Source organism: Antechinus flavipes, chromosome 2 (genome assembly GCF_016432865.1).
Source record: "Antechinus flavipes isolate AdamAnt ecotype Samford, QLD, Australia chromosome 2, AdamAnt_v2, whole genome shotgun sequence".
Taxonomy (NCBI): domain Eukaryota; kingdom Metazoa; phylum Chordata; class Mammalia; order Dasyuromorphia; family Dasyuridae; genus Antechinus; species Antechinus flavipes.
In genome coordinates, this window is record NC_067399.1 from 166,086,474 (window position 1) to 166,111,674 (window position 25,201).

Genomic DNA, 25,201 nt, shown 5'->3' on the forward strand with positions numbered 1-25,201 from the left:
GTGAAGTATTCTCTTCACTCACTTTTTTAAAATCTTTCTCTAATTGTCCAATTGAGTTCTTTTGTTCTGTGGAATTTTTTTCCATTTCGCCAATTTTGTTTTTTAGAGAGCTGTTTTCTGTTTCCAGTTCACCAATCCTATTTTTCAAGGATTTTACTTCTTTATCCACTCTCTCTTTAACTGACTTCTCCAGGCTCTTTTGCCAAGCCTCCCTCTCCTTTTCCCAAGCTTCCTTCTCCTTTTGCCAAGCCTCACTCTGCTTTCCCCATTTTTCTTCTAGCTCCCTTGTGAGAGCCTTTTTAATCACTTCTATGAGGTTCATCTGTGCTGAGGAACAGACGATCTCCTCCTTTGGGGAATCACCTGGGGACTGCCTGTTTTTAGTCTCCTCAGGATTTAGAGTCTGCTCTCTATCTGTGTAGAAGCTGTCTAGGGTTAAAGTCCTCTTCAGCTTCTTGCTCATTCTGTCTATTAATCAGAGACAAACTACCAAAGAAAAACAGAAAAAACTGGAGTCTTTCTTTGGGGGGGGGGGCTGGGTGTGTTATCGAGCTTCCTCTCCAGACTGCAGGGGGCAGCAGTGAGGCACTAGCAGGACTGTGCTGCGCCTGCGCTCTGAGATCCCAAAGCGTGCTGAGTCACTGAGGGGGGGAAGGGGGGGGCGGCCAGGTCCTGAGAGACTCCAGCTGTTTGCGGTTGTGTTCTTCATCCCCGGTGTTTTTAGCTTCTCTGCTGGGCTGTTGACTTGCTGCAGGTTCCAAACCTGTAGCGAAGCTCTCCCCGCAGAGACGGCTACGATCACTCCCCACCCCCTCTCAGCTCTGCTCCCGTGCTCTCACTGCCGCTGCCCTCAGCCTGCGCCCGATCTAAAACCGCCCCAGCCCTCCAGTAAAGACAGACCTTTCTTGGCGGATCTCAAGGATGGCTTCTCTTGGTAACTATTTGTGGGTTTTTTTCAGTCAAGCATTGATTCAGAGGCTTGTAATGAAGTGGATAGTGAGAGAAAGCGCGGAGCTTATGCAATTGTGAGCCTCCTCTCCGCCATCTTAACCGGAAGTCCCAAAAATGTTCATTTTTACAGTAAACTTATTTTCATGCATAAAAGTTACTGCTTTCAGTGCCTTAATTATAGTCTGAATTTGTTATGAAAAACAAAACCAAAACAGCATGAATTTTTAGCACTGCCCTCTTCCCGCAATAATACACAATCTTTAAATATCCATAAATACTATATATAATACACTTTGAAACCAATATAATTAAGGATTTAATTTATTTCCCAATTTTAAAAATTTCCTTTTTTAATGAACATTAAATAATTAATTAATGACTAAATTGTCTAGTTCTACAGCTCCTTTATTTACTAGTTAGCTAGTTGTCTGTGTCTCTAATCCCTTCCTTTTTCAGGGACTCAGGTATTGACCTCTTCAGACTTCAACTCTCATTTTTCATTAAATCTAGAATTATAGACATTATTTAAGTTACAATTGTAGAATAAATAATGTGAAAATTTGGGTACATCTGTACAAGGGAAAGCCAAATATCTCTTGATCTTATTTGTTTACAATGTCATTTGATAGAGCAAAATGTTTTATGTAGCTCATTCTTACAGTTAGGGAAACTTTGCTAAAAGATCACTCTATTTGTTCTTTCCAACTCTGAATGCCAGCTGGATGTTTATCTTACAGCTGAGGTTTTCTCAACAGATCTGTGCATATCAATTAGATACAATTAACATAAGTCATTAAACAGTCTCTCTTCATAATCATGAGGCCACAAGCTCAAATGTTTGTGCTATAGTCACTTGTGTTCACATATTAAAAAAAAAGAGTTCAGTTAGTTCAAAACTCAACTTTTATCTCAGTCAAGATGCTGTACAAATACTAGGTGACAAGACTCCTTGATAGACTTGGCTCTGGGTTTCACAGGCTTGATAAAGTGCATTATAAATTTATTTTAAGTATTTTGAATTGATAAGAATTTTTTTAAAGTAGTCCTGGAATAGAACATTAATTGACTCAGCATTTTATCCAGAGTTAAAAAGAAATATCAGAATGACTATTCATAAGATTTATAGAGTACATATTAAACAGAAACTTTGAGTGGCATTAGTAATATTTAGGTTACTATAAGTTAGAGTCAGCCATCGTAGGAGAAAAAGTCTTTATTTTTAACCACACTCATGTCCAGACCTAAATTTGGCTTCTGTCCTCAAGAGGAAAACTTAGAAAATTAGAATAAACCATGTAGGATCAGTAGGAGGAAAAGAATATTTTTCTTCAAAGACTTTTCCTAGTACTTGTTGATGAGTTCTACTTCCTTTCTCAAAGCATTAATTTTCCCTTAGCACCTATCCTTTGAGAAATTCAAAATATGGTTAATAGAAATTCATATCTCTTTCTTTTTCTGAATCATTCCAAAATGATGATGAGTTCTTTTAGAGTTGGTACAATAAAAACATCCCCCAAGTCTGCAGATGAAATATGCTTTAACTAAAGCACAATAAAACCTGCTAAATTAAAAATTTAAACCTCTTTTCCCCATTGCCCTGAAAGATATGGAACCAATGAGGCCGCACAGTAGCAAATGAGATCCAGGCTCTTTGCCATTAAAAATACACTAAGAAGTGTATTTTTCTTTTGGAAGCCATAGGAGAGGAGAAACTTAAATCTGGAACTATATTTCAACCTCTATAGGCCTAAGTTGGAGACAGTAAAACTTCAACAGCAATGCTTTCCTCAATTGAGTCAGCTACTCAATAAACAAAAACTGTTCTAAGAAAGAGAAGAAATACATTTATATTCCTTTTGAGGTAAGGAGGGAAGTCTTTTTTTCGTTAAAGTCTCTATGTTCTCTTCAAGCTTGGAAACTTAATCTTCAAGTTCAAAGCTTTTTTCATCCAATAGTTCAGGGTGAGCTGACTTTTTGTGTCGTGAGTATTTCAGTCTCAGAATATTACCTATTTCATCAATTTCTTTCAAGACCTGCAATAAGAATATTAGAATAAGTTTTTTTCAGTCATCATCACATTGATTTAGGCTGTTCTCCCCTGAGGAGATTATATAATTACCATATTAAATATATCTACATAATGGTTTTTATCGATAATCTATTTTAAACAAAAAGAGAGTAAGATTTTGTAATTTTTTTCTGAACCCAAATGCTTATTAACTTTTAAGTTGTTGATTCTGTCTCTTGAAATACTCAAAATCCTACTCATCCTTCAAAACTTATGTCTTCTTTCATGAATTCTTTCTTTGACCCTCTTCTCTTTTCCCTTTATCCATCCACCAATTAGTTTGAATCTGGGTAGTGTGGAGAATGAAATAGGAAGCAATGGAATTGAAGTCAAATTTACTTGTTTTAGTTTACATTCTTCTTTCTTCTCTCTGTTTCTGTCTCTATGTCTCTTTTAAAATTGGACATTTGCCCTTCTCCAATTGTATGATGTCTATCTCATTCACTACACAAAGTATCCTGCTTTAATGATGAGAAAATTTATGGTCACAAATATTAAGAGATTTTTGAAAATGTTAAGATTCTTCCATGTGAGAGATAATTTTCAGGCTATTAGTCTCTTAATTGATTATTAGTGAATCAAAATGTGTCTTGGTCTTAATTTTTAGGACTCCATAGTTCTGCAAAGCAAGTAGAATTGGGAACTTCTACTCTGATAAATTATCAGTAGAGATGAATTTACCTGGCATTTGCTTAGTGTTTCATATATTTCAAAGCATTTTCATATGAAAAAAATCTGTTTTCTCTGAAATCCAGTTTCACAACTGTCAACTAATACTTGTTTTAGCTATTTCAAAGGACTACTTTTATCATCCAATGAGGTAAAAGTTGGAAAAGTGTTTCGAAAAGTCCAAAGCTTGATATAACTATAGCGGTGACATTAACACTTTCATTTGTTAGTGCTTTCTCTCCTTAAATTATCTTGTGTTTACTTTTTTTTACATGTTACATTTCCCCATTATAGGATAAGCTTCTTGAGGTTAGGAGATTTTTTTTTGTGGGGGGCAGTATCTCCAATGTTAGGTCAGTTGTCTTGTAGATAGTTGATGCTTAATAAATGCTAGTTGAGTTTAAATGAATCTGGGAAGTGGGGATAGCAGTAGTTACACTACTACATATCTTATGGTTTTTGGGAGAAAAGTATGTAAGCAGAAAATAAATGTGTAAGCAGAAAATAGTCTAGGCTAAATATAGGAATTGTGAATAATAAGAGTTTTTAAATGTTAGAATGGATTGGGGAGACCATGGCTGGGTAGATTCTGTATGTGAAATATCCTTTTTGGAGACCTTTACACATGATAGAGGTTTACATGTGGTCTTAGCTGGAAGCAAAGGGATATATTAGATACCTCAGATATCCTTGTTTCTCTTTAAAGTAATCAAAACTATCTATGTGATAATCAAGAGATTTGACAGCCAGTCAGTTAACAAGCATTTTAAAAAAGAACCTTCTATTTGTCAGGCACTGTGCTAACAATTCATCTTATAGTAAATAAAATGAAGAATTTAATTAGAATGAATATTGCAATGAAGAGGTGTGTGTGTGTGTGTGTGTGTGTGTGTGTGTATGCGCGCGCGCGTGCGTGTGTATGTGTTTGTTGGTCAGGAAATTACATAAATATTAAATTCCAATATAATTAAATAAGAATATATTAAATTGCTTCCCTATGCTAGGCATATTGTTCTAAGCATTGGAAATATAAAGATACAATATACAAGTACATAATTAACTACAAACTAAATATGATTTAATTTCATTCTTTTCTATTGTGTGAGCACTAACAATTGTGGTCATTAAAAAGACATATTATAGGAGAGGGGTTTTGATACGAGCCTTAAAAAGTGCAAGGGAGAGGCAAAAGTGAGGACATGACTTGAGAGAGAATTTTATGTACTGCTGAATAGCAAGTTGGGTCAGTTTGGCTAAAGCACAGAGGGAATAAAGGAGAATAATGTGGAATCAGCCTGGAAAGATAGGTGAGAGCTAGATTATGAAAATATTTAAATGGAATTATCCTTTTTAAGTCGAAAATTTTAAATGGTCAGACCCAGTGCTTTAGGAATATCAGTTTCTTAATAGTGTAAGGGAGAGAGATGAGAAATAAATTAAGAGGTTATATTTTTCTGGCTAAGAAATGATGAGTTTATGGAGGCTGGGAAGTTCTGTGAATGAACAGAAGGGCATGAATGTTGTGGAGGTAGATTTTATGAGTCTTGGTCACTGATTGGATATGGTCCATAAGGGACAGTGAAGAGGTTAGGTTGATATTTAGAATGTGATGATTGATTAACCAGAAGGGGAAAAGTTTTGAGTTTTCATGTTTTGACCATATTGAGGTTGAGAGACTAAGGTAATATCTAGATGAAGATGGGACAGACAATGTGGTGAAACTGCCCTGGGACTTAGAAAGAAATACAGGCTGAATTTAAAAATTTCAGAGTTGCATGAATAGAGATAAGTGAACCTGTAAGGAGCTGATGATATCACTGAAAGAGAGTGTAGAGAGGAGAGCCCATGAACCATTCACTACAGACAGGTTTTCAAATGTTAAATAATTGAGTATCTTTGAAAACAAAAGTAGTAAAACTTTCTGGGCCACAAGACCACAAAGAATCTAGTAAAAATACTCCTTGAGAACTTACCGTGTCTAGCATTTCCTGAGTATGTGAAGATGACATACAAAACCGAGCCCGAGCTTCTATTATTGGAGTGGCTGGAAAACCCACTACTACTACACCAATTTTTCTTTGTAATAGGATTCTTGAAAATGCACTGTGCAGGTGGGAGGGAGGAGTAAAACAAAAAGAGAGAATTAGAAATAATCCAACACTATCCACAAAAGAAAAGGAATGTGAGGAATTATAATTATTTGTGGCCAATGCTTGAAAATAGTGGATTAAGTTTACTTTTACAATTTCTTTAAGATGTTTTTTGAGACTTCATGAGTGTAGGCTATTCTTCCACCAATATAAATTGTAACCCTCTTTAAAAGTTAGTAAATGGTTTTTGGGAGTTTCTGGGGAAAATTTATTGACTTTTGATCAAGCCTAGTAATTAATATCTTCAGATATAACTAGGCTAATACTTGGATAACAGACAAACATGGACAAAGCTCATAATAGAACGCTATGTAATGGGATCTTATAGAGTTTGTGCTATGTTAGAATGAGTCTTCAACAACTTAGGGCTACCTCTGTCTTGACTGAGGGATTTTGCCATTTCAGTTAGTGGAAATGATAATTTTGTAACCTTTCAAATATAACTTGAAACTGATTAATATTGAGACCATGCTAAATCTCAGAGGTGTTATAAAAGTTGATTAGCCTTTTACAAGTGGCAATAAAATCTGACATCGAAGAGATGATTTTAATTTCTATTGAACATGCTTTGAAAAGTGTGTGCATAATAATATAGTGCTTTAAAATTTGCCAAGCTGCTCTCTAATACAAAAGACTGATCTTTGGAACATGATGATCTGTGAAAATCAAAATTGCCCCAAAGTACAGTGGAGACTTGTATGGTAGCTGTAGCCAATTTCCAATGATGACTTTATGTATATGAAAATAGAGTAAGGGATGTACTTTAATACTTAAGGGGGAATTATCATCTTAGAGTTTGGATTCAGTATTTAATAGTAATTTAATCTCAACCTACTCATCCTTTCTTATCCTTTTTTTAAAAATAACTTTTTTATTGATAGAACTCATGCCAGGATAATTTTTTTTACAGCATTATCCCTTGCACTCACTTCTGTTCCGATTTTTCCCCTCCCTCCCTTCACCCCTTCACCCCTTCCCCCAGATGGCAAGCAGTCCTTTACATGTTGAATAGTAAAATCCTAGATACAATATATGTGTGCAGAACTGAACAGTTTTCTTGTTGCACAGGGAGAATTGGATTCAGAAGGTAAAAATAACCGGGGAAGAAAAACAAAAATGCAAACAGTTTACATTCATTTCCCAGTGTTCTTTCTTTGGGTGTAGCTGCTTCTGTCCATCCTTGATCAATTGGAACTGAATTAGCTCTCTTTATCGAAGAGATCCACTTCCATCAGAATACATCCTCAAACAGTATCTTTGTTGAGGTATATAATGATCTCCTGGTTCTGCTCATTTCACTTAGCATCAGTTCATGTAAGTCTCTCCAAGCCTCTCTGTATTCATTCTGCTGGTCATTCCTTACAGAACAATAATATTCCATAACGTTCATATACCACAATTTACTCAACCATTCTCCAATTGATGGGCATCCATTCATTTTCCAGCTTCTAGCCGCTACAAACAGGGCTGCCACAAACATTTTGGCACATACAGGTCCCTTTCCCTTCTTTAGTATCTCTTTGGGGTATAAGCCCACTATCCTTTCTTATCCTATGCATCCCTTTTACATGTCCTATAAATGTTCCAAATAATATGCTGAGACCTTTCTGTAGGTGTTTTAGCATTGTTTGGCTATCAGTATCTCTAATCTAAATTTATTATTATTATTATTACCTTTTGTTTTTAAATTGGAGGCCTTTCCCCTAAAACTGCCATGTCCCATTGAACTCTTCATTGCAACAAACAAATTTGACTTTATACAAAACCAAATAATATCAAGTTGTATCTGTATAAAATACATTATAGTGCTTATTTCTCTATTGAGAAGAGGAAGAAATATATGCTTATCAGAAACTTCTAGGACCAAGATTGTTCGTTATATATCATTCAATTCAGTTGCTTTATAGTTGTTGTCTTTACATATATACGTAAATTTATGTATATGTAAGTATATACATACATATCCATGCACACACATATATCAGTTTGGATTTCTTTACTGTGAATCACCTTGGAGAAATATTTCCATGTTTGTTTGAAAGACAGAGGGTTTTTTACACAGCTATAGATAACTTTGATTACTTCATCTGAAAAAAAACTGTTCATATCTTTTGATCATTTTATTATTAAAGGAATGGCTCTTATTTTTGTATATTTAAGAAATGAAGCCTTTATCAGAGTACCTTGTTTCGATTTTTTTTCAAAATTACCATTGTTCATTGTATCCTTCTCATTTATTCTATTCCCTCTCTCCTTTCACCCTATACATCTCAAACGTGTTTTGCTAGTGACCACTCTCTTCCCCAATATGCTTTCTTATCACCCTCCTCTCATCCTGTTTTCTATTCCTCTATTACTTTCTTGCAGGGTAAGATTAATTTCTATACCCATGAGTGTATATGCTATTTCCTCTTTAAGCTAATTCTAATAAGAATAAAGATCATTAACTCACCCTCTTTTACCCCCTTCCTCTGCACTATAAATGTTTTTTCTTGTCTCTCTTTATGGCATATAATTTACACCATTTTACTTTTCCCTTTTTTCTCTCAGGACATCTCTCTTTTATCCCTTAATTTCATTTTTTAAAAGATATTATCCCTTTATATCTAACCTACACTTATGTCTTCTGTCTATATATGCCCCTTTTAACTGCCCTAATAATGAGAAAGTTCTTATGAGTTACAACATCATTTTCCCACATAGGAATGCAAGCAGTTTAATCTTAAGTACTTTTTGTTTTTTCTTTCCTGTTTCCTCTGGAATCTTATATTTGAAAGTCAACTTTTCTATTCAACTCTGGCCTTTTCATCAAGAATGTTTGAAAGTATTTTATTTCTTGAATGTTCATTTTCCCCCCTGAAGGATTAAACTCACTTTTGTGGATAGATGATTCTTTATTGTAAATCTAACTGTTTTGCCCTCCAGAATGTCTTATTACAAGCCCTCTTATCATTTAAGCTAGAAGCTGTTAAATCTTATGTTATCCTGATTTCAATATCTTCAAGATATTTGAGTTGTTTGTTTCTGGTTGTTTGCAATGTTTTCTCGACCTGGGAGCTTTGGAATTTGGCTATAATATTCTTGGGAGTTTTCATTTTGGGGGTTCTTTCAGGAGGTGATTGGTGGGTTCTTTAGATTTCTATTTTACTCTCTGATTTTAGATTAACAGAGTAGTTTTCCTTGACATACTCTTGAAAAATGATGTCTAGGTTCTTTTTTGGTCATGGCTTTCTGTTCTTCAATAATTTTAAAATTATCTCTCCTGGATTTATTTTCCAGGTCAGTTGTTTTTCCAGTGAGATATTTTCTCACATTCTCACATTTTCTTCTATTTTTCAGTCTTTTGGTTTTGTTTTATTGTTTTTTGTTTCTCACAAAGTCATTATCTTCTATTTACTCAATTCTAATTTTTAGGGAATTATTTTCTTCAGTGAGCTTTTGTACTTCCTTTTTCATATGTCCAGATTTTAAAGAAGTTGTTTTCTTCAGTGGATTTCCCCTCCTCCTCCCACATTTAGCCAAGTCTACTTTTAAGGAGTTTCCTCCTCCCCTACCCCCAGAAAATGTTTTGCCTTTCTTTCCATTTGGCCATTTCTGCTTTTTAAGGTATTCTTCTCTTCATTGGCTTTTTGTATTTCCTTTACCAATTGGCCTAGTGTGTTTTTTAAGGTATTATTTTCTTCAGTTGTATGTGTGTGTGTGTGTGTGTGTGTGTGTGTGTGTGTGTGTGTGTGTGTGTATGTGTGTCTGCTTTATCAACGTGTTCTTCAAGATTTTCTTACATCACTTTGATTTTTCTTCCCAATTTTTTTCTATTTCTCTTTCTTGATTTTCAAAATTCTTGTTGAACTCTTCCTTGGCCTGAGGCCATTTAATATTTTTCTTAGAAATTTTGGATATAGGAGATTTGATTTGGATATCTTCTGAGAATATGCTTTAATTTTCCTTGTCACAATAGTAACTTTCTATAGTCCAAACCTTTTTTTTTTTTAAACTCTTTGTAAAAGTAGGGATGTGCTTTCAGTGTAGAAGGTGCTCTGTTCCGACCTTCAGGGGTTTTGTGTAGCTCTTTTTAGAAATGCTTGTAGAGCTTCCAAGGTGGTATGATCTAAGGAGAGGTGTGTTCATTACTCTCTTGGTCGATGCTCTGTGCTGTGCAAGACCACAAGACTCTTTTGAAACTGCGAGGAGGATCCCTACTCCATTGTGTCTGTAAGCTTTGGTGTGCTAATGCTCCTCCTTACCTTGGAACTTCCTCTCTGGATTGTGACCTATATTTGAGTACCATAGTCCTGCCTTGGTGCTAGCAAAAAAGATGCTCTGAAGTCTCCTTGGGACCATTTATTTAACCCCTTTATTTCTGTGGGCTAAGAGCTCCAGAAGCTCTTAGGGCCGCTGTGGATTCAGGGCCTCCTTAGGCCCCTCCTGGTGTGCTGGTGCTATGATCTGGGAAGCACTATGCTTTATTCTCACCTAGCTGTGACAAACTTTTCCTACCTGTGTTGTCTGTGGCATCTGTGGGCCCAGAGGTATGGATATCATCTCTGCTGCTACTGATTCAGGTGCCTGAAGCAGGCTCCTGGTTTGTGGGGCCCAAGCTATGCTGCCTCAGCCGTACTGTCCTCCCCACTCACCTGAGGATGACAGACCTTTCTTGCACACTTTCCAAGTTGTCTTGGAATGGAAATACGTTTCACTCTGTCTTTTTGCAGGTTCTGCTGCTCTAGAATTTGTTTAGAATTATTTAGAGCTATATGGAGAGGCTTGGGGGAAAACTTGGGTGAGTCCCCTGACTTTACTCTGCCATCTTGATTCCACCTCAAGATTCCTGAATTGTTTTCTGAGGGAAGAGCAGCCGCTTAGTTTTTTGGCTGGCTCCTTAAGAGCCTTGAAAAGGTGTTTTGCCTTGGCAAGTCTGCCTGGGATAAGGATACCTCCCTTTTGGGTTTCCTTCCCTGATTTAGCAGCCAAATGGAGATGGTTGGAGCCAGGCAGTGACCTTGTGAGTTTGGAGAGGAATGTCTACAGGTTCCTCTAGTAACTGGGAGCAGTAGCAGTGGCCTGCAATAGTAGAAACATCTGCAGATGGATGATGAAAAATGTTTTGACTACACTGGCAGCCTTACAGATTGTGACTCTTCATGATTGAGAAGTATTATAGATCTTAAAAAGTCACTCATCCTCAGAATCCAATAGAGAATTAGACTAAGAGAAACTGCCTCCCAACTCCATGAAGGAAGAAAAGAATATCAAATATGTTTTCTGAACACATACCTCACTACTCTTGTATTTTAGTTTTCATTTCACTCTCCTCTCAGATGTTGTCTATCTTTATTATAGAATATGCCTTAGATTTTGGGTTGTATGAACTACTCTTACTATACCTGATTAAATAAATACCTTTTCTAAAAAACTAATTGAGCCCATTAGCTCAAACTTATTGAGAAGTGCACTGATAGGAATTTTATGTACAACAGTACTAAACGCCTGGGAGTCTTGTAGAAAAGAATAGTCAGTCTCCCTTTGAGGAATTTAATAAGAGTACCTAATTAGTGGAATGTTACTAAGAGTGGGTACTGCACTTAGAAAGGTAAGTTTACAGGCAAACTTTGGGGACAATACCAACTAGCCAGATGAAATAAGATGGAATTATTCACACATAGATAGGGAGGTTTTATGTATAGTGATCATTGAAGCTAGACAAATCTTTTTTTATCAGCTCTCATTTAGATAGTACTTTTTAAAGTTTATAAAACACTGCCTTCAGATGTAGGAAGCACAAATATTATTTCCATTTTATAGATAGGAAACTTAAATAAGGTAAAATTACTTGTTTATAAGAAACAAAATGAAAACTTCAATCTATTTCATGGTTTTAAAACAACTACCCTTCTGACAAATTTTTTGATATGTCCATGTGTGTCAAATTATCAGGTTTTTCTCTTTTTTAGTAGCAGCAGAGATTCTGGAATGTAAAGCCTCAAAGTTTGAACAAATTCCTGCATATTTATATTCAAATGACAGACATTAAACAATAGGGCATAAACTTGAAAAGTGATTCTTTTCTTGTTAGGCCCAGCAATTCCCATTTGATAACCTTTAATACATGAATGAATCCACCCAAGATGAGAGAAAAATGCATCAGACCTGTTAGCATTAAAAAGTCTGTTTTTTTTTTTTAGGAGTCTGACAGATCTATAGAAATCTTCGAGTCATAATTCAGAAAGAAGGCTTGAGCCAGATGAAAAAGAGACATCATAAATTCAGTCTTCTTTCTCAGAATTTTAGTGTTTTCCCTGCAAATTCCTAATGGAGATTTATCAAGTAAATCAAGGAAGACATTATTTTTAAAAGCCAAGAAAATTTCACAGCTACTATGGTTGAAGTAAGAACTGAGAATTAGTCATTATATTTGGGGTGAGAAAATTAGATAAACATGGTTGTTTATCTTTTTCCTGTATTGCATAGTTCAAAGTTAGCCATAAAATTATACAGGACAAGAGCTCAATAATTATACATGAAATAAAGTGCTTTTAATTCTATGATATAAAGTACTTTACTAATTCTCTCAAACCAGCTATTTTTGAAATAAAAAAGCCAATTTCATAGTCTTTATGTCACTTGTACACACCAAAGGAATGAAGCTATATTGACCCATATATAAATAAGGAACTTTTCTGATGGTTTTCTCAAGAAATTTAGTTGAGAAAGGAAGGTGACCTGAAGAACAATGGTTAATAGGGCTGGATGGATTAACTGAGGTTTTATTTTTAAGGATGGGGAGATATTGGTTTGTTGTAAGCAGCAGGAAAACAAGTAGCCATTAGGGTGGGAAAAATTAAAGGTTTCTGAGAGAGTAAGAATGATAGAGGATACAATCTTCTGAAGATGATGAAATGAAATGGGATCAAGAGTGCATGAAGAGCTGTTCATGTTAGCAAAGAGAAAGTCTTCCTCTTCATGTGAGACAAAGTTGAAGGAGATGGTAAGGGAAAATATCTGAGTTATATGAGAAGAGGGAGAAAAGAGAAGAAAGAAGAAGCTCTTGGGGAATAATCTGACTCTGTTGAAATATGAAGTCTTCAACTGAGAGGACAGGGAAGGGGATGCTATGGTAATCTTCAGGAAGGATGAAAAGGAATGGCTGCTATGATGAATAGAATAATGAATTGATTAGGGAGTTGTAAAGCATTGCCTTCCAGTGAGAGTTTACTTGAAATTATGTAAAACAAACAAGAAGTTCTTTATTTTTTTTTTCCAGCTCCATGTGGCAACTTGTATATGACTCTGAGCAAGTTACTTAAATTCTCTCAGACTTGGTTGTCTCTTCTATAAAATGGGAACAATAATAGTACTTTTCTCACAGGGTATTTTGAAAATTAAATGAAATAATATACATAAAATACTTTGCTAAACTTAAAATGCTATGTAAATATTAGATAATAATACAGCTTAAGATAAAATGATCTTTTAGGGGTAGAGCTAGGAACAAAGTATGGAAGTTGCAAAGATTTAGGTTTGAAGTAAAGACAAGTTGTAACAATTAAAATTATTGGAAGTGGAATGGGTTATTTCTTTAAATAGTAGGTTGTACTTTCTTACTTCAATCAAAGAGTAGATGATTGGGTATGTTCTTTTTTGGATTTCTGATGGCCATTGAGAGCCCATAATTCTTTAATTATAAAGTTGATTATCTCAAATGTAAGACTACATTTGTCACTATTAAATTTGTAAATTAAAAAAAATACATATTTCAATCAGTGAAAATCTGCCTCTCATTTCCCACCTTGCTGAGAACTTATTACAATTGTTTGAATTGGCTGTACAAACATGTATAGTATATCAAAACAAATATGTACATTAGCTATGTCTAAAAAATAATGCCTGATTCTTTGCTGAAGTTCTCCCTGATGTTGGATATAGCATATTTCATCATTAATCCTTTAACATTGTGCTTATGTTATACTAAGAAGAGTTCCTAATTCTTTCAAACTAACTTGACTTCATTATATTGTTGTCCTTGTATAAATTGTTCTCCTGGATGTATTTACTTTACATTACTTCCTATATGTATTTACTAATTTCTCCGAGACCATACCTTCTTCATCACTATTTTTACAATAAAATTTCATCAAATTCATATATCATAACCTGTTCATCAATCTTCCAGTTTATGGGAATCTTCTGATTCCCATTCTTTGCCACTTCAAAAAACAGCTATAAAAATCCTTAGAGATTATTTTTCTAAGGGCTAATTTTTCTCTCTTGTCCCCATCCCCCAACTTGTATTCTTTCTCCCCTCTCTTCATTTTTAAGATCAGTAAGATACAACCACTCCCAGGCTATGCTTAGTTGGATTGTCTCTGTGAACCCTGATGTTGATAAGTTTCAGAGCAAACATGTAGATTTGTCCAAATTTGAAAATAAACATTTTATTCTTCTTTTGCTTAATGTTATTGATAAGTCTAATTTTTGTTTAAGGACAAGGTTATTCATTAGTATTTACTTTCTTATGTTTTTCTTGACTCCCATGTTTAAACCTTGAAATTTTTATGCAATTCTAGTTTTTTCATCAAGAATGCTTGAAAAGTCCTTTATTTCATTAAATGTTCAACTCCTCCAACTAGCATTGTATTCAGTTTTTCTAAATTATTCTTGATTTTAAACCCATATCCTTTGCATTATGGAATATTGTATTCCAAATTCTCTCCTTTTTTAAAAGTTGTGATTGTTAAATTATGTATGATACTGATTATTGCTCCTTGATATTTGGATTATTTCTTTTTGTTTATTTACTGTATTTTTTTCCAACTGTAAGGCCCTAGATTTTGATTATTATGCTTTTGGGAGTTTTCATTTTGCAGTTTCTTTTGGAAGATCATCTGAAGATCTTATTTATACTTTGCCCTCTAGTTCCAAGAGATCTAGGAAGTTTTCTTTTATGATTTTTAAAAAATCTGACATATACTGTCAATATATGTATACTGTTTTTTTCTTTTGACATCCTTATATTCTTAATTTTTCCCCCTTAATCTTTTTTTTTCAGATCAGTTGCTTTTGCTATAAAATACTTCACATTTCTTCTATTTTTTCATCCTTTTGACTTTATTGTAATATTTCATGTTGTTTCTATCAGGTTCATTTTAATTTTCAGGAACTTTGTTGTTTGGGCAAGGTTTTATATATCATATGTGAAGATATTAATTCTTTTTCAGATTCTTCCCTCAAGAACTATTATTTCATTTATTAAAAAGCATTTTAAACTATTTTCTTAAAATTTTTTTTTTTGCTTTATCTCCTTCAGGAATTGTAGTTGAGTTTGTGTATGCTGTGTTTTCTCTGAGGTTTTCTTTATAGTTATTTTAGAATCATTCATTGTTTGTGTCTTGAGTTTCTTGACACCATAGTAGTCATTTATGGTGGGATTCTTTTTTTTTCCTTCATTTTTCTAATCTACTTCTTCATTTTAGACTTCTTATTAGGGTTAGACTCAGTCACACTTCTGGATTCAAAGTCTAGGCTGGTCCTTTTGCTGTTTCTTGGAGGTTTTAAACATTGTGTTATTTCAGAATCTCAGGGACAGACAGGCAGGCAACATGCAAGCTTTTGTGATCCTAAGATAGGCTGGTCTAGGGCAAAATTTTATTGTTGGAGCTCCTAATCTGAACTTTCTAAGTTTCTGACCTGAAATTTGGCTGGACTCAGCTTCTCATCAACTACCTGGAAAGCTATATTAGTTTGGAATTGCAGATCTGAAAACTCACCTTTGGTTTAGAATTCATGCCCAGATTATTCCTCCTCATGTTGGGCTAGATGCAGGAACTGAGATCTTGCTCTGCTCCTGGAGTCTGGGCTCCACAGCTGTTGTTTGCTTTTAATTTGTTTCTGTCTAGCTTCAGTTTCTAGTATCTTCCCATCTGGAATGCAGTCCATGGGCACAGGAATTCTTCTCAGCCCACCCTGAGTCAGTGACTCCCCTCAACTAGCTGGTGTATTACATAGATGCTAGTTGGTAAATATCCCCATCATAATTTCCCAGTATAGATTTGAGTGTCACCGTGTAGGTCTGGGATTTCTTCTTTCTAAGGATACATTGTCTCTTCTAGGGTGCTGGAGTATTCTGTTCTTAGTATACTATGAGTATATGAGCCTGACTCCATCCTCAGTTTCCACCTGGGCTGGACAAATGACTCATTATGACTTTTTTGGGATTTTTCTCTTTAGAATTCAGGTTAGCACATTGTGGAAGGAAGATCTATACTGGTTCTTCCTATTTCACTATCTCAGCTCTAGACTATTACTATCAAATTTAATTTTATTGTTTCTCTTCCCCCCAATTCTAGCCTCATAATCTGTGTTAACTATATGCAATAAGCATTTCATCTGTGCCTTGATTCAAGTTTTTGATAAAAGTATCAAGTGCCACAGGGTGTGTATGTATGTGTGTGTGTGTATATATATGCATATGTATGAGATGGATGAGGAAACTGAGATAGACATGATTAAATGACTTGCCCAGGTTCACACAACTAGCAAGTATTTGAGGCTGGATTATTGACTCCAGACTTGGCATTCTATCCATGGTACCACTTAGCTGCATAAAGGTGTTGCTTGTAGGAAGGATATATACAGTTTTATATCCCTTTGGATCTAGGTCCAAAATGTTCTCTACAACAGTTGATAAGTTCACAATTTTGTCAACAATGCATTAGGTTCCCTATTTACCCACATTCCCCTCCAGCATTTGTCCTTTTCCTTTTTTGTCATATTAGTCAATATGATTAGATGTAGAATTTTTTTTCACATGACCACTGATACCTTTGAATTCTTCTCCTGAAAACTGCTTTTCTTGGACCATTTCTTAATTTGGGAATTAATTAGACTTCTCTCTCTCTCTCTCTCTCTCTCTCTCTCTCTCTCTCTCTCTCTCTCTCTAAGATATGAGACCTTTACTTAGAAACATGCTATAATTTTTTTCCTAGTTTCTTGATTTTCTTCTAATTTTGTCTTCATTGGTTTTGTTTGTGCAAAACTATTTTAATGTCATGCAATTAAAATTATTCATTTATTCATTTCATCTCCAGTGATCCTACTTTTTGTTTGGTCATCATAAATTCTTTCCTTATCCATGTACTTGACAGTATTTTTTTTTTTACCACTTCCCTAATTTGTTTATGATATCACCCTTTATGTCTAAATTATATGTTAGTTTTGACATCATCTTGGTATACACTATGAGATACTGATCTGTGCTTAATTTCTGCCAGATTGTTTGAAAGTTTTCCTAGCAGTTTTTTTTAATCAAAAAGTGATTTCTTGTCCTCAAATCTTAGTCATTTATCAAATAGTCATTTACTACTATATGTTGAGCACTTAATCTATTCCACTGATCTACCCACTCTATTTTTTAACCAATCCTAGGCTGTTTTTGATGATTATACTTTGTAATATAGTTTGGAATCTGGTACTGATAGGCTATCTTCCTTTGTGTTTTTTCATCATTGCCTTTGATATTCTTAACCTTTTGTCTTCCTGATGAATTTTATTAATTATTTTCCAGCTCTTTAAAATAGTTCTTTGTTAATTTGGCATGAAGGAATAAATACATTAATTTAGATAGAATTATTATGTTTATTATATTGTCTCAGTCTATCCATGAGCAATTAATGTTTCTCCAATCATTTGTCTATCTTTATTTTTGTGAAAAATATCTTGTAATTGTAATTGTAATTTACATAATTCCTATATGTGTCTTGTCAGATTCCAACATATTTCATGTTGTTTGCAGTTATTTTAAATGGAATTTCTCTCTCTCTTCCTTTCGAGTTTTGTTTATAATATATAGAAATGATGATTTATATGGGTTTGTTTTGTGTCCTTCACTTTGTTAAAGTTAATTGTTTCAGCTTTTTTAGTTGATTTTCTAGATTTATCTAAATACACCATCATATCATCTGCAGAGTGTTTCTTTGTCTATTTTTATTCCTTTAATTTCTTTTTTCTTTTATTGCTATAACTGACATTTCTAATATAATGTTGAACAAAATGAATGGACTTCCTTGCTTCACCCCTGATCTTATTGGAAGTCTTCTAGTTTATCTTTCCTATACATAATGGTTGCTTTTGATTTTAAGACTACTTATTTTAAGAAAAGAATCCATTGATTCTTATATTTTTAGTATTTTTTAAAAATGAGAATGTGTTGCATTTTGTCAAAAGCACTTTCTGCATCTATTGATATAATCTTGTGATTTTTGTTTTATTATTGATATGGTCCTTTATGTTTATATTTTCCAATATGGAACTACCTCTGAATTCCTGGTATAAATCCTACCTGCTCATAGTGTATTGTTTTTGTGATATATTGTTTTAGTTTCCTTGATAGTGTTTTGTTTAAAAAATTTCCATCAATATTCATTAGGGAAATTGGTCTCTAGTTTTCTTTCTATTTTTGCTCTCCTTGGCTGAAGTATCAGATCTATATTTGTATCATAAAAGAAATTTGAATAGGCCTCCTTTATGTATTTTTTAAAATAGTTTATTTTATAATGGAATTAATTATTCTTTGAATTTTTTTTACAGTCACTTGTTTGGTTTTGGAGATTTGTTTTTTCAGCATTTTTTTTAAAGGTTTGTTTAATCTCTTTTTCTAAGGTCAGGTTATTAAAGTATACTATTTCTTCTTCTGTTGATGTGGGCAAATTTTGTTTTTTAACTATTCATCATTTTTACCCAGTTTATCAAATTTATTGGCAAATAATTGGACAAAATAGCTCTTAATAATTGCAAAGAAGATTTAATTTTATCTTCATTGGTATTGTATTCACCCTTTTCACTTTTGATGCTGGCAATTTGATGTTCTTTTTTTTTTAAACAAATTAACCAAATGTTTATTTTATTGGCTCCTAACTAATTTATTAGTTTTATTTAAAATTTTAAAATTTTTATTTAAAATATTAGTTAAATGATTTTTTTTTTACTTTCAGTTTTATTAATGTCGTCTTTGATTTTTAGGAATTCTGTTTAGGTATTTAATTGGGGATTTTACATTTTTTTTCTAATTTTTTTTAGTTTGTTAATTCATTTATCTGATTTTTCTCTTTTATTGATGTGTGTATTTAGAAATATAAAATTTCTGCTCAATTTTGGCATGTTGTCTCATTGTTGCCATTATTATAAAATTATGATTGTTTCCACGATTTGTCCTTTGATCCACTCATTCTTTAGAATGAGATTATTTCCTAAGTCCTTTATTGAATGTAATTTTTATTGCATTATCGTGTGAAAAGAGTGCATTTAATATTTTTGCTTTTCTGCATTTATTTATGTGGGTTTCATGCCTTGATAGATGTTCATTTTGGTGTAGGTGACTTGTATCACTGAAAAGAAAATACTCCTTTCTATTCCCATTCAGTTTTTTCCAGAGCTCTATCACATCTAACTTTTCTAAAATTTTATTCATCTTCTTACCTTCTATTTCTGAGAAAAGAAAGCTAAAGTCTCCCACCGGTACAATTTTGCAGTCTATTTCTTCCTATGACTCATTTAACTTTTTATTTAAAAGTTTGGATGCTCTGATATTTGGTTCATATATTATTTATTACTGATACTACTTTGGCACCTTTTAATATATTGCAGTTTCCCTTATTATCTCTTTTAATTATTTCAATTTTTGTTTTTTCTTTCTTTTAGATCATGATTGCTACCCCTATCTTTTTTCTTTAGCTGAAATATAATAGATTCTGTTCCAGTTCATTCTTTTGGCTGTGTGTTAAAGGGTCTTTCTTTTTCAAGGGTATTTCTTATAAACAACACATGGTTAGGTTCCAGTTTTAAATACATTCTGCTATTAGCATCCCTTTTATGGATTAACTATATATATGTATATATATATATATTTATGGATGAACTATAAATTCACATTTGTAGTTGATTATTTTGATTGCTATCATCATAGATGATTACTGTAAATTCTCTCCATTCTGTTTTCTTCTGTTTATCCTTCTATCTCTTCATATCTTCTCTCTTTTTTAATCTTTTCTTCTTTCCAAGTATTTTTTTTTTACCATTGTTTCCTTGAATCTGTACTCCCTTTGATCAACACTCCAATATTCTCTTAGGTTTGCTTCTGCTTTCTTTCAGTGCATTCCTCTTTCTTACTATTTTTTTGAGGTCATTCCAACAGAAATCACTCTTCCTCATGTCCTCTGTATATGTAGATGCCTTCTAACTGTTCTAATAAAGACAAAATTTTTAGAAATCACAATTATCATTTTTCTATATAGAAATGTTAACAGTTTTACTTTATTAAGCCCCTTATTTTTTTCTTTTGTTTGTCTTTTGATAGTTCTTTTGAGGCTTGTGTTGCAGTGTCAAATTTTCTATTCATCCCTGGTCTGAAAGTTTCTATTTCATGAAATGTCCATTTCTCCTTCTTCCCCACCCTTGTCCCCCAAAGGTTTATACTCATTTTTGCTGGGTAGATCCTTCTTGATTGTTAATTCTAGTTTCTTTATCTTTTGAAATATCATATTCCTTTTTTAAAACTCATTTTTCCAGGCTATTTCTTGATTTTGAAATATATGTTAGAGTTGGGTTCTATACCCAATACTTTGTAATGGTATAGCTGCTAAGTCTTATGTGATCCTGATTATAGTTCTCTGATATTTGAATGGTTTCCTTCTAGTTGCTTGTACTATACCCTTCTTATCCTGGGAGCTCTATAATTTAGCTATAGTAGTTCTGGAAATTTTCATTTTGCTATCTCAGATGATTAGTGAGTTTTTTCGATTTGTATTTGCCCTCAGTTTCTAAAATATTTGGAGAAGTTTTCATTTACAAATTCTTGAAATATGATTTGTAGGTAGTTTTTTTGGGGGTTGTGGCTTTCAAATACTCCATTAATTCTTTATTTCTCCCCAATCCATTTTCTTGGTTAGTTGTTTCTTTGATGAGACATTTCACATTTTCTTCTTCTTTTTCATCTTTTTGACTTTATTCTATTGTTCCTTGAGGTCTCTTCGAGTCATTAGCTTCTACCTACCCATCTCTAATTTTTAAGAACTTTTTAAAATGAGATTTTTATACCTCTTTTTGCATTTTACCAATTCTGCTTTTAAAATTCTTTTTCTTCAGTTTGATTTTGTACCTTTTGTATCAAGCTGTTAATTTTCTTTTCCTAATTTTCTTGCATTGCTCTGATTTCTTTTCCTAATTTGTCTTCTACCACTCTTAATTGATTTTAAAAATCATTTAAAAATTCTTTTTCTTCAGCTCTTCTAGGAACTCTTGTTTGGCTTGTGGCCAATTAGCATTTTTTTCTTAGTAGCTTTCCTTATAGATGTTTTCAAATGTTGTCTTCTTTTGCATTTGTTTCTTGAGCTTTTATACTACTATAGTAGTTTTTTTAATTGTCAAGTTCTTTTGTATTTTGTTAACTCATTTTTTTCCAGACTATTTCTTGATTTTGAAATATATGTTAGAGTTGGATTGGGAGGAGATGAGCACCTGAGAGTTGGGATGGGAGGAGGAATAACTGTCCCAATTTTCAGGCTTTTTCATCCTGTTGTTTTCACTACTAGTACTGGGGAGGAGGGAAAAGATTTAAAATTTCTGTGATTCCAAGGTTGTGTGATCCTGGTAGAGGTGTGATTGCTATGTCCTTGTTCAGAGCCTTGTTGGGGCTCTGTTCTCTTTTAAAGGCCAGCACTAGTGTTCTTTTTTGTTATGGAAGTGGAGTTCCTTTTCCTATGAAACCACAACTGTTCTTTGCCCTAGAATTGTGGAATGGTCAGTGGAGTTGCCAAACAACAGCATCTTCTCAGCACCAGCAGAGAAGTCATCTTTATCTCTTTTTGACCAGTTGTCAAATCTCCTTACTGTCTCTGGGTGATGAGAGCACTTGAAAATGCTGCTACTGTTGCTGCTGTCATTGATGTCTCCAAAGCCCACTTAACTTCTGTTGGGGCTACTATTGGGGCTGCTGTGATCTGGTGCAGTTCTCTTTCCAATGTCATATATCTTTCCTTCTGATCTTCAAAGTTGTCTTGGACTGGAAAATGTTTCACCTCAATTTTTGTTGACTGTAGTGCTCTAGAATTAGATCTGATGTTTATTTTAAAAATATTTTTCTTTAAAGTTTCGAGTTCCTAATTTTATCCCTCTTTCCCCCTTCCTGACATGATAAAAAAATCAGATATAGGTTATACATGTGCATTTGAATGTTAGTCATTTTGTACAAAGACTCAAATAAAAGAAAAAAAATGAAAGAAAGAAGCTGAAAAATAACATTCTTCAGTTTGTATTTAATCAATATTGGTTCCTTTTCTGGAGGAAGATAGCATGCTTCCTCATTAGTTCTTTTGGATCTTTGAATCATTATATTATTGAGAATAGCTAAGTCATTCACAATTCTTCATTGAATAATATTGTCATTACTATGTACAATATTTCCCTGGCTCTTTTCACTTCATTATGCTTCACTTCAAGTAAGTTTTTCTAGGTTTTTCTGAAATCATCCTGCTTATCATTATTTATGGCACAATAATATTTCATCACAACTATATAGTACAGCTCGTTTAGCCATTTCCTTGATGGGCATCCCTTTGGTTTCCAATTTTTAGCTACCATAAAAAGAACTGCTATAAATATTTTTGTAGAAATAAGTCCTGTTTACTTCTTTTGGGTGTCTGAATTATAGACCTAGTTGTATTATTGTTGAATCAACTGTATATATAGTTTAATACCCTTTGGGACAGTTCCAAATTGCTCTCCATAATGGTTGAATCAGTTCACAACTTTACTAATGGAACATTAATGTCCCAGTTTTCCCAGAAACCCTTTAACATCCATCATTTTCTTTTTTTTTAGTGATATTAGGCCAATTCAATAGTTTTGAAATGATATCATAGTTGTTTTAATATGCATTTCTCTAATCAATAATAATTTACAGCATTTTTTCATATGACTATAGATAACTGATTTCTTTGTCTAAAAACATCCTATTCATGTCCTTTAACCATTTATCAATTGAGAAATTACTTGCATTTTTATAAATTTGATTCTTTTTTATATAACTGAGAAATGAGGTCTTTATTAGACATACTTATTGCCAAAAATTCCCTTTTGTTTTCTGCTTTCCTTATGATTTTGGTTATATTGGTTTTGCTAGTAGAAAATTTTTTTAATATTATGTAATCAAAATGATCTATTTTATGGTTTGTAATGCTCTTTATATCTTATTTGGTTTTAAATTCTTCCCTTAAATTTGTCAGATGAAGTGTTGCATGCTTTCTTAATTTGATTATGTTATCATCCTTTATATGTAACTCATTATCATTTTGACTTTATCTTGGTATATATAACATTTGCGATGTTGGAGTATATTTAGTTTCTGTTATACTGTTTTTCAGTTTTTTTCAGAAGTTTTTTGATCAGTAATAAGTTTCCCCCCCCAAAGCTTGAATCTTTGAGTTATCATATATTAGATTATTATGATGACTTACTATAATGTAATTTGTATCTAATCTATTCCAGTGATCTACTACTCTATTTCCTAACTAATAGCTAATTGTTTTGATAATTACCACTTTATAATACAGGTTGAAATCTGGTACAGCTAGAATATATCCTTTTGCATTTTCCTTTGTTGATTTTCTTGGTATCCTGAGTTTTATGTTTTTCCTGATGACTTCCATTATTTTTTTCTAGCTCTATAGAATAATCTTTTGATAATCTGATTGGTATGTCACTGAGTAAATAGATTAATTTAGGCAGAATTGTCAGTTTTGTTGACTCGACCTACCCATAAGCAATTTATATTTTCCCAGTTGTTTGGATCTGACTTTATTTTTGTGAAAAGTGTTTTATATTTGTCCTCATATAGTTCTTGGGTTTGTCTTGGCAGTTAAAATCCCAAGTACTTTATATTATCTATACTTACTTTAAATAGAATTTCTCTTTCGATTTCTTACTGCTGAGCTTTGTTGTTAAATGTAGAAATGCTGATGATTAATGTGAATGTATTTTGTATCCTGCAACTTTGCTAAAGTTATTAATAATTTAAAGTAGGTTGTTAGTTGATTCTCTAAGGTTGTCTAAGTATAACATAATATCTACAAAGAATGATTTTTAAAAATTTCCTATCTTAGTTAATTTCTTTTTCTTCTCATTGCTCTGGATAACAATTATCGAGTTAGTAAGTAATAGAAGTGATAACAGGCATTCTTGCTTTACTCCGAACTTAAAACTTCTAGCTTCTCCTATTATAGATAATGCTTACTGATGATTCTAGATAAATATTGCCTATTATGTTAAGATAAGTTTTCTTTATTCTTGTGCTCTTTAGTGTTTTTAATAGGAATGGGTGCTGTATTTTGATAAAGGCTTTTTCTGCATCTATTGAGATAATCATATAATTTCTGTTGGTTTTGTAACTAATGTGGTCAATTATGATGACAATTTTCCTAATATTAAACAAGCCTGACATATTTGCTATAAATTCCACCTGGTCATATGTGGCTGTAATCTCTCTTTTAATGTTTAATTTAAATTTTTTGCATGAATATTCATTAGGAGAATTGTTCTATAATTTTCTTTTTTTCTGTTTTGGTTCTTCCTGTTTTGGGTATTAGTATTATATTTGTTTCATAATAGGAATTTGGTAGGACTCCTTCTTTGCCTAGTTTTCTAAATAGTTTATACAGTATTGGGATTAATTGTTCTTCAAATGTTTGATAGAATTTGATTGTCCATCCATCTATATTCCTGGGGATTTTTCCCTTAGGAAGTTCATTGATGGCTTGTTCAATTTATTTTTTCTAAGATTGGGTTATTTAAATGTTTTTATTATTCTATTATTCTGGGTAATTTATATTTTCATAGTCATCCACTTCATTTAGAGTATCAAATTTATTAGCATATGATTGTGCAAAATAGCTTCTAACAATTGTTTTAAAAAATCTTACTCATTGATGGTGAATCCATCCCTTTCATTTTTGATACTAGTAATTTGGTTTTCTTCCTTCTTTTTTATAATCAAATTAACTAATGTTTTATCTATATTATTGTTTTTTCCCATAAAACATGTTCTAATTTTTGTATTTCATTAATTACATTTTTTTTTACTTTCAATTTTATTAATCTTTTTTATTTTCAGAATTTCCAAATTATTTTCAGAAGTTCCAAATTAAACAATCAAATGTTTAATTGATTTTTAATTTGTTTTTTCCTCCTAGTTGGTTTTAGTTGCATGCTCAATTTACTGATCTACTTTCCCCTCTATTTTATTGATATAAACATTTAGAAATACACATTTTCCTCTAAGTAACATTTTGGCTACATCCCATAAATTTGTTTAATTGTT

The 25,201-nt window shown here is 32.9% G+C and overlaps 1 protein-coding gene across 1 annotated transcript in view; it reads right to left on the reverse strand.

Annotated features, from left to right (window-relative positions):
• Positions 1-1,256: 1,256 nt before the first annotated feature.
• Positions 1,257-25,201, reverse strand: part of SPTLC3 (serine palmitoyltransferase long chain base subunit 3) — a 203,896-nt gene continuing 179,951 nt past the window's right edge. The window contains exons 11-12 of the mRNA XM_051975913.1: positions 5,662-5,791; positions 1,257-2,984 (exon numbers count right to left, since the gene is read on the reverse strand). Coding sequence (XP_051831873.1) covers positions 2,871-2,984; positions 5,662-5,791 — 244 coding nt within the window. The 3' untranslated portion in view covers positions 1,257-2,870. The remainder of the gene's footprint in view (positions 2,985-5,661; positions 5,792-25,201) is intronic.